We start from the raw sequence: 9874 nt of genomic DNA, 5'->3' as shown, positions 1-9874 counted from the left end.
ATAATGTTCAAAATGTTGAGTCAAATAATGTTCAAAATGTTGAGTCATATAATATTCAAAATGTTGAGTTAAATAATATTCAAAATTTTGATTCAAATAATGTTCAAAATGTTGAGTCAAATAATATTCAAAATGTTGAATCAAATAATATTCAAAATGTTAATTCTAATAATGTTCAAAATTCTGATGACTATGATAGTTCAAAACTCAAAATATTTGATATTGTACAAGATCAACCGATTTCTCCTATTAATATTACTGAACTTAAAATCAAATCAAAACAATCAATGATTGAAATAGAAGAAAATAGATCAGAATCACCTATGCTCGCCGCATTAAAAACTGCTCCCGAGAGAAGTTATTCTCCACTTCCTACTATTGTGGACGCTTCGCAATTTATTACAAATCCAATAGAAAATTCCGCAGAAGAAGAAAAACCAATGACCATGACAGAAGCATTATCAATAGCTCCCGATCGTAGTTACAAATTAACTGAATCCAATACACCTTCAAGACGCGTAGGAAACAACCCAGTTCGGTATATGCATGGGTATAATAAAAAAACTCCAGTGGTTCCTTTATTAATGACAAGATCGTTAATTTATTCACCCGCATCAGCTATTGATTCAGAGGAAGAACAGATTGCTAGTTTAGGATTAAAATCTTTCCCTCCTGTATCAGATGAGCTTAAACTTTCTACAGCTGCAGGAGATTTCGACCGCAACGAATCTAGTTTTGAATATGTAGAAGAGTTAGTTTTTGATGATCCCAAATTTGAAGAGCCTAAGGAACTAATAAATGAAAAAATAAACGAGATAGTTGAACCTTCTAAGTCTCTACCTAGACATCCGTTTACCGCTTCAGGTCTCCATGAGCCATTTGATATACCACGATATCAACAAAGTATACCAGAAAATCCTCATAAAGTTACACCCTCCGAAAAATCTTCTACAAAATTAATAGGTCCAGGAATTCAAGAAAAAGTATCTACATTTACACCAAAAGCATCTATAAAAAACACTTCGTTTTTAAAACAAGAAACTCATGTACATACTAAAGTAGCTCCTGTCTTAGGTTATGAACCATCTTCTTTAGATGGTGGTTTATACAAATCTGAAAACACTGATCCCAATATTATAAAATCGAGTAATTCTGAATCCCTTTCATCTGATAGCACGTCTTTTGCCGACACTTCAAAATCTACTCCTATACCTAAATCCTTTAAAGAGTCTATACCATTAACACCACAAATTTCTATAAATAATGATGCCTTAGCAGAACCGGTCACTCCTATGCCTAAATCATCATTACCTGCTGCATTATTATCTAAAAAATTAACATGTCTTACTAAAAAACAACAACCTAAATGTGTTCCAACACCTATACCCATACCCAATATAGGTGGTCAGTCGACGGGAAGAACTGGTGCTTCAGCGGGTTTAACAGCACCAAGAAGGGGTCGTGGAGTGCTGAACCCACAAAATTTGACCCCAGGTGCTAGAGTGCCATTGTGTGGACAGTGCAATTTGTACATAAGGTAAATAATACTGTGATATATGGCATTTGGTTTTGTGTGCAATAGTTAGAACTTATAGTTTTATTTTGGGCCAACTGGTCAAGGTAAGAAAAATAGAAGATAAAAGTATTAGACAACTCAGCACCGGCCTTGTTTTATTTAACAATGTTTTGGTTTTTATAACTCAACGTAATTGTTATTTGTTTGCTTCTCACGGTTATTAATAATCTCCCAGGACTTGGAAAACTTACAATTATGGAAGAAATTGATAGCAATACACCAAAGATCATTAAAAACCCCGAATGTAATTGTTGTCAAACCCAAATCACAAGGTTTGTTAGCTTTTTGCTTTGGTTTTTTTTTTTTTTGTTTCTGCACTTATATTGTATTTACGATTACGTTTTTATTTAATATTTTATTATTTAAATAGAGGACCGTTTATTACCGCTCTCGGAAAGATTTGGTGTCCGGAACATTTCGTGTGTACAAATGAAAAGTGTAAACGTCCATTACAGGACATTGGTTTTGTAGAGGAAGACAACGGCCTGTACTGCGAATATTGTTTTGAGCAATATCTTGCTCCAATGTGCTCAAAGTGCTCTAAGAAAATTAAAGGGGTAACATATATATCTTTTGATTGATTTTACGTTGGTAAATAATTATTATAATTATGGTTATCATAGGATTGCCTGAATGCTATTGGAAAACAATTCCATCCTGAATGTTTCAACTGTACATATTGCGGCAAACTTTTCGGTAACAGCCCATTCTTTTTAGAAGATAGTCTTCCATACTGTGAAAATGGTGAGTTATCACATCGATCTAAAAATAAAAATAATATTTACATATTATTATTATAATGAAAATATTTTAATTATTTATTACCAATATTACAGATTGGAATGAATTATTCACTACTAAGTGCATAGCTTGTGGTTTTCCAATTGAGGCGGGTGACCGTTGGGTCGAAGCTCTAAATAGCAATTATCATAGTCCGTGCTTCAATTGCTCGGTACGTATTTATTTTTCATTCTCATTACATATTAATCATATTTTGTAAAATAATTACAATTATTTTATATTTTTTATTGAAAATGTTAATAAATATTTATAGAAATGTAAAGTCAATTTGGAAGGGCAGAGTTTCTATGCAAAAGGAGGAAGACCTTATTGCAAGAGCCACGCACGTTAATATAAACCGCATACATTAATTGACCATTGTGAATAATTATTGATAACTTACCAAACAATTTTTATTGACGTATACAATCATTTCATTGTAAACCATTTATTTATTTTTTAATTTAGTTTTAGCTTAAATAATCCATACACTTTTAGATTTTAAACGATGCTTGTTTTAATTTAATTAACAAAATTGTACCAAAAACTAGTTTAGGCATAAACTTAATCATTTATTTATTAATTATTACTTATTACGTAGATACCAAAGCCAAATGTATGTTTAGGTAAACACATAACAATATTTTCAAATTAATATATCAAGCAATATACATATTGTTTTAGTACCGAAGGTACATTTCACCAGTTTATTACGTTATACTCATATTCTGTAATCCAGTAAGTTATCTTATATTAATCAAATATTTATTTATCAAAAATATTTTGCTATAGAGAATAATTTTAATTAAATTAATATATTTTCGAGACATTAAAGTATAGAACTGTATGCCGTATGCTAGTCTAGCTTGTTATGTGTGTTACCTTTAATGATTTATTTAAATAATTGTTGTAATATTTTTATTTGGCTTTTACCTAAACAATAAACATGTTACCCATTTTAATTATTATATATAGTACCTAGGTGTCTACCTATTAATTTTTTATTGTTGTGATAATTAATTTACCTGCTCATCTTCTTCAAGGTTGTGCCTACAATTTTTTCATAGATTAATAAAATGTTAACCTATAAAAAATTGTCATGGGTTCAGAACCTACAAATCTTCTCTGCCTCATATACGATTTTGATTATTTTAAATTAAACTATTAAAATATGTACCTTTACGGCGATTTAATCAAATCTTTTTTAAATTTAAACCTATCAAAAAGTTGCATTAATTTCATAATACAGTTACTTAGATGCATTTAGTGATCAACTTTAATGATAACATTTTAGTTGGTAGCTGGTTTTGGGCGTTGTCTGAGAGCGTTTAACTTCAAAATGCAATACGGACACATGAATATTTACATAGTATGTGAACACGTTGATATTAAACGCTGAGTGAAAATAAACAAATGACATTATTATATCGGGAATTGAAGTTGTAGATTCTATGTATGGTACTATGGTATAATTAAATCAATAGTGTTAACAGAGAACACGCAGTTTGAACGTGTTAAATTAATATTATACCGATGCTGCATAAGTTGATACGCCGATTCTGAATTATATTACAATAATATTAATAGATTAACCAGACATAACATTTCCTTTTTTGTTTAGTCGTAAAAAATATAGTATAATTTAAATAGTTTATAGTAATTGAAAATTGAAGTGTTGTTGTATGTAAATCATTAAACAATTTATAAAAGAACTTCGACATACCTATTATTAAATACCTATACATACCAACGTACCTATAAACTGCGTTGGCAAGAACTCCGCAGCAGACAACTACAAAATGCAAATATCAAATTGTATAATATCTATGAATAGGTATACTTTGGCACCCAACATTGGCTATTTAATATTTTCTATTATTTAATTGAATTATAAAATAAAAAAATTTTTTTTAAAGTATAAATGACACATATATTGCATTATTGATATGACGGACAATACTATTATTACTTTATTAGATTAAATTACGAAAATAAATACTCGTGAGGCGTGAATATTTAATTTTAGATAGAAATAAATAAACAAATTAATTTTTTTATGTAACCTTATAGGCTACAATTAATTTCTAAATAATTTACGTAATAATATTACTCAATATATATATATATATTTAAAAGAGCTGTCAATATTAAATATTTAAACTTTATGTATTAATATAAGTTTTTAAAACTTAATAATAATATAATATCTGATTATATATCTAAAATGCAACTGAGTTAAGACGATGACCAGTTTGGTGTAATAAATAGGTTTTGTCCCATGTTAACTTTTCGTCGTCTTATAATTAAGTCGCATTATGCATTTTAATTTTGATATTGATTTTATCATGATGTGTTTATTTTTGTGTATGAGTACTTGATGTAAGACTTATATTATGAGTTATCGATAAATGCTTCAATTTTCGAAAATAGGAGTAGTTTTGAATATCAAATTGGAAATAGCTTGTACTTTAGAGAGATCAAATTAAAAAATTCTTTGTATTTATTTTTATAATTGGGAAAAATAATTAAAAAATTAAGGAAAAACAAGAGTTTTTACGTAAATCCAATTTTTGATAAAATCGATTTTATCTTAAAGAAAAAAATTGCAAAAAAAAAGGTGTCTGGTTAAGGTTTAAGAATAAATCTACTAAATGTAATATTTTTGGAAATATTTTTTATCAACCTATAATAATACTAAAAGCACAATAAATGACAAAAATAATTCAAGTCGATTTTATCGGAGTAATAATCAATATTAATCGGAGATTTATTTTGATAAAATTAAATAGCATTACAATTATTAATGAAAACTTGTTGATATGGGTGGAGTGGGAAAAAAATTCAGACTAGGAAAATAAATTTTCTTCAGGCCATTCAACTTTTTCATCTCTTGAATAGAAACTTTATTTTATTTATGTATGCAATGAATTTTGTATTTAAATGTTTGTAAATAAATATCAAATATAAAAATTCATTGTATAGGTATTTAATTGATAAAACTATATAAAAAAAAAAAAAACTTTGAATCTAAAATCTTAAATAGGTAATCAAAATTTAATAATTTTTAAATGTTTTTATATAATATATGTTAATAATGTGATCAGTTTTAAATAATAAATCATTATGACCAGAGATATTTTCAGTATCTGTTAAAAGTTTAGGTAAATTTCTTTTGCAATAATATGAATCTAATTTCATACATTTTTTTCCACTTTGTATCAATTACTTTTTATTTTTTTTCTCTAAAATTTTCATATTTTGAAAATGGGGGGGGGGGTGAGCTGGCGTGACTTACGTGGCTATAAGGTATTATTGAGTTCTACAACTTCGGCGAAAGTTATAAAAATAGATAGTGTGCACTATACTAACGTAGTAACATGGGTATATCATTTATTTTACTTGCATACCTATGTACTATAATGTACGGGCTACAGCAAATTCATATTAAATAGCTCATCACTTATAAGAATTTATAAAAAATAATATAAAAATGATCATTAATTAAACTTTTAAAGTTATGATTTAGTTTTCGTATATAAATATACTTCTCACATTACCTACTCTGCATTATTTTAATGTTTTTTTTCTAGCTATACTTCAGGCCAACGGGCCATTTAACTTCCAGACCACCTGGATTTTTCCCGGTATCCCGGTGGGCTACTCCGCTCTTTTTTGTAGACGTTTATTATCACAACAGACTAAAATTATCAAAGTCCTCTTATAGTTTTGATCCATCCCCTAACGAATTAATATTAAATTATAATTTTAAATCATCTTCTCATACGTCGTGCTAAAATTTGGTTTAAAAATTAAATCAACATCATTAATTTACAAAATATGACCCCCACTGTGGAACACTTGAGAAGACTGAGAAATTACTCGAAAAGTACCTGTTTAGCCTTATCTTTTCAGACCTTAAAGATAAAATAATGAACTAAATACTAATCCATTTTAACATGAGGTTATTACCACCTATTAATTCCAATATACGAAATTAGTATAGCGCGTGGTCAATCGTATCAAATGCTTTAATTATATTTGTATAGATTGCATTGACCTGTTTACTTTTTTTTAATAACATCCATTAAATATTCATGAAATGAAACTAAATTTGAGGATGAAGAAATACCATGTATACGAAATTCAAATAATTGTAGTACCTATAACATATTCAGAAAAAAAGAAATTACCTAAGTTTTGGTTGTAAAATTGATTCAAATAGTTTAGGAATGGATGACATAATGCTGATGATTTTCATAAGTCTGGAAACTTGCCTGAATATAGTATAGTGGGAAGTGGAAGCGTTTTTAGATTTGTGAAAATAATTTAATCTAAATTGTTTTTAGATTCTTCAAATTAAAAATTTTCTGAATGTGCTAGAAAAATCATAATTACACAGATATTTCTGATAAAGAACCAAGCAATATTCCCAATAGGTTAATCCTTCTACTCTCCATTTTATCAGTTTAATATAATATATTACTAATACCATTTTTTTTACTTATTGACTGTTGTACAAATACAACAATTGTAAGTACTTTATTTCTATTAAAACAAATAATTATTTATAAACACAATAAGGTATTTATAATTCAAATATAATATGTATATAAAAAAGGGTAATGTTATGAATAGCTTGTTATTTTTAAGTATCTCTAGTAAGATAGTCCCTCAATAATTTATTCTACTCTAACTACTATATGTCTGTATACAATTAATAAGCTCTATTGAGTAAGTTTATTCAAAAAAATAATATTCAACAACATTATAGCTTATAATATTTTAATCACATATCTCTGACCTATATAATATATTATAATACTGTTATAATGTAATTGAATAAGTGGAAATAATTTAGTTGGAAAAAAACAACAAATTATTATTTATCTTTATTTTCTACTTAGTTTTAATTAAAATAAAACATTACTTTGGATGATTTTAATAGGTAGATCAGTTTAATGTATAAATCTAAACTAAGTGTGGATCTAGAATATTTAGTTTAGGAGGGAAGCAGTGCTGGATTGAGACTTTTCGCCCTTTTCGGTCTTCCGAGATTTTAAATTTCTATCAGCCCATTCATAGGTAGCGATTTGATTGTATTATATATGATGAGTAAGGAATACTTTAACCCTAATATTCAATAATTTGGGAGTTTTTGAAAATGTCCCCACCCTCGAAATCACCTATATACTCATTTGACAAAAGTACTGTATCTCTTATTTTTTTTACACTCTAAGCAAAAAAAGATTTTTTTTTATTCACTTGAAGTTGGTATGCATTATTTTATGATAGTTTCTCTATAACAAGTTTACAAATTACCCAACATACATTGTATTAAGTTACCTCTTATATAAGCAAAGAGCAATTTTTTTTCACTTATCTTTATATTACAAAAAAAATACCAAACAGAAATATGAACACATCTATTTATAAGGTGCCTAAATTTGGTTTATCATTGATAAGTAAGTTTATAATTAGAAATATGCAACAATATATATCCTAAAACTTTATATTATCTTTATTTTAAAATAAAAGCTTTTAGCTTAAGCTTAACCATGATTATGACCGGTCCAAATTGTATACGGCTCACCGAGATTTTCTAAGTAGCTCTCCAGTTCAATCCGGACCTGGAGGGAGGCATAAAATATCAATGCAGATTACCATTTTTCATTTGCAAAGTTTGTTATTAACCTATTAAAGTTAATGTTAGTTATAATATAATAATTTTCAACAGCTTTTTCTTACCTTAATTTTTTTGATAAAAAAATTTCAGAATTGAGAACTTTTTTAATTATAAGAACCCTAACTTTAATTAATAAATTTTAACAAAATAAGTACAAGAAAAATATTTTAATTATTAACATAAAAAGAAATTTTAGTTTAAACATAAAAAAAAAAAATATGTTAAACAATGAGATTTTTTTATTTTAGTCAAATTTTTACAGTTCTAATATAAGGTTATCCTTTATTTTCTTTTTAGAACGATCTTTTGATCTTACTATAAAATGTTTACCATACAAATGAATAAGATATCCTTCAAGTTCTAATTCAAAAATACATTGATATTTGGGCAAGGCTGCAAAAAAAAAAAAAAAATATTTAATTTAATTTAATATATTATAATAATTTGTAATACAAAAAACTAACTTTTTAATTTATTATCAACTCCTATGATTTGGAAAGTGTTTTTTGTTTCAAGAATTATAACACCTCTCACTAAAATATATGAACAACACTTGGAACTGACCACCTTTATGTGAGCACCATGAAAATCACATTTGTACAGCGAAGTCATAAATTGTTCCCAATGTTTACATCCTGGAATACCATTCCATCTGTAAAATCATAGAACTTATGAATAACAATGTTTACAAAATAGGCCTTGTCTTACCCTCTTTTGCGGAGATCATCAAAATTAATAACTTTTTTCATATAAGACATCCAAAGCTCATTCAATTTCATTGCATCAGTATATGATAAAACATCTTTTGGTGGATGATTTAATCCTAATATTCGTTTTAATTGGTTTTTTGGTTTACATTTATCCACAGGTTTTGGTTTTTTCTTATGTGTGTAATTACCCAACCAATATATCTAGAAAATTAAATTTTAATTAATAATCATTACCTGTTTTAAATATTATATTTAACCTACCCTCTTAAGTCCGGAATCTATTTCTTTATTAGTCACATTCAATGGCAACAATTGACGAGCTAATTGATTGACAGTTAATGGATTTTCTACTTTTGATATACCAGAAGACTCAAATGCAGTTTGTGCCAGTGGATTGTATAAAATGTTAGCTAGAAACGTGCAAAATATTTAACGCGTGATGATAATTTAATATAATTTCAAATTTATTTACACATGATTCAAATATGCTAGTTGATAAAAAAAAAAACAATACAAAATCTTGACTGCGAATCGATGACGCGTGGTATCTACTGCTAGTTGTTCGTGAAAATTAAATTCATTTTCGAACGTTGCAGCCGCTAATTGTAGCGACCGAATTGGATCCAACCGATCCAAGAAACGTACTGCACAGTGCACTGGTCTCTAGCGCTATGCCGTCCGCGATAAGATTGCACTAAACGGGATGTGGGGCGCATGAGCCCGCGAGCGAATTTGATGGAAACGATTCCAATAGGTAGGTAAGTGTGTTACTGCCGTTGTCAGTTGTGGCAGGCTGCAGCGGATGCGTCGCGTAGTCTGTGCCGAACGTGGCCGGTGATAAATGCCGCACCGGTGATAAGCACGTGCACTGCTGCGTTTGGTCGCCGGCAAATCCACCGGCCGCCGCGGGTGAGGAACCTCGTCGGTCGACCGCCGCACACGGTCCTCACCCGGGCGTGGTCATGGACTCGCCGACCATGACCTGCCCCAACACGCCGGCCGGTGCGCGAGCCAAGGCGGCCCCGTGCGCGGGTCCGCCGACAACGACCTGACATTTTGGGCACCTGCTGTCCGCACGTGCGTATTTTGAGTCAGCACATGCACTGGAACGAAGTGGGCGTCAGC

General features: G+C 29.1%; 2 protein-coding genes across 6 annotated transcripts in view; one reads left to right on the top strand and one right to left on the bottom strand.

Annotated features, from left to right (window-relative positions):
- Positions 1-3538, top strand: part of LOC112599084 (PDZ and LIM domain protein Zasp) — a 32698-nt gene extending 29160 nt beyond the window's left edge. For 3 of the 5 annotated variants that reach the window (XM_025345833.1, XM_025345825.1, XM_025345851.1), the window contains 5 exons: positions 1402-1537; positions 1947-2133; positions 2200-2320; positions 2413-2528; positions 2631-3538. In XM_025345833.1, coding sequence (XP_025201618.1) covers positions 1402-1537; positions 1947-2133; positions 2200-2320; positions 2413-2528; positions 2631-2708 — 638 coding nt within the window. In that variant the 3' untranslated portion in view covers positions 2709-3538. Of the gene's footprint in view, positions 1-199; positions 1538-1751; positions 1849-1946; positions 2134-2199; positions 2321-2412; positions 2529-2630 lie in introns of all 5 variants that reach the window. The other 2 variants (XM_025345843.1, XM_025345877.1) reach the window with 2 other exon arrangements.
- A 4748-nt stretch (positions 3539-8286) lies between these two features.
- LOC112598814 (ribonuclease P protein subunit p29) lies at positions 8287-9544 on the bottom strand. Its single transcript, XM_025345444.1, has 5 exons — positions 9222-9544; positions 9011-9159; positions 8748-8950; positions 8504-8691; positions 8287-8432 (listed from the first exon to the last, which is right to left on the bottom strand). Exons 1-5 carry the CDS (start codon positions 9223-9225, stop codon positions 8296-8298), a joined length of 681 nt encoding a protein of 226 aa, XP_025201229.1. The 5' UTR covers positions 9226-9544; the 3' UTR covers positions 8287-8295.
- Positions 9545-9874: the final 330 nt, after the last annotated feature.

Source organism: Melanaphis sacchari, unplaced genomic scaffold (assembly GCF_002803265.2).
Source record: "Melanaphis sacchari strain LSU unplaced genomic scaffold, SCAv2.0 Contig0_pilon_pilon, whole genome shotgun sequence".
NCBI classification, from domain to species: domain Eukaryota; kingdom Metazoa; phylum Arthropoda; class Insecta; order Hemiptera; family Aphididae; genus Melanaphis; species Melanaphis sacchari.
The sequence above is the reverse complement of the archived record's forward strand: the minus strand, read 5'-3'. Positions and strand labels throughout refer to the sequence as shown.

Bases quoted from the DNA above. Each gene is read 5' to 3' on its own strand.
- LOC112598814 (XM_025345444.1), bottom strand. The intron at 8,951-9,010 runs GTAGGTTAAATA...TTAATTTTCTAG, and splicing joins TAGATTCCGGACTTAAGAGG to ATATATTGGTTGGGTAATTA. The intron at 8,433-8,503 runs GTTAGTTTTTTG...TTTTTTTTGCAG, and splicing joins AGTTGATAATAAATTAAAAA to CCTTGCCCAAATATCAATGT.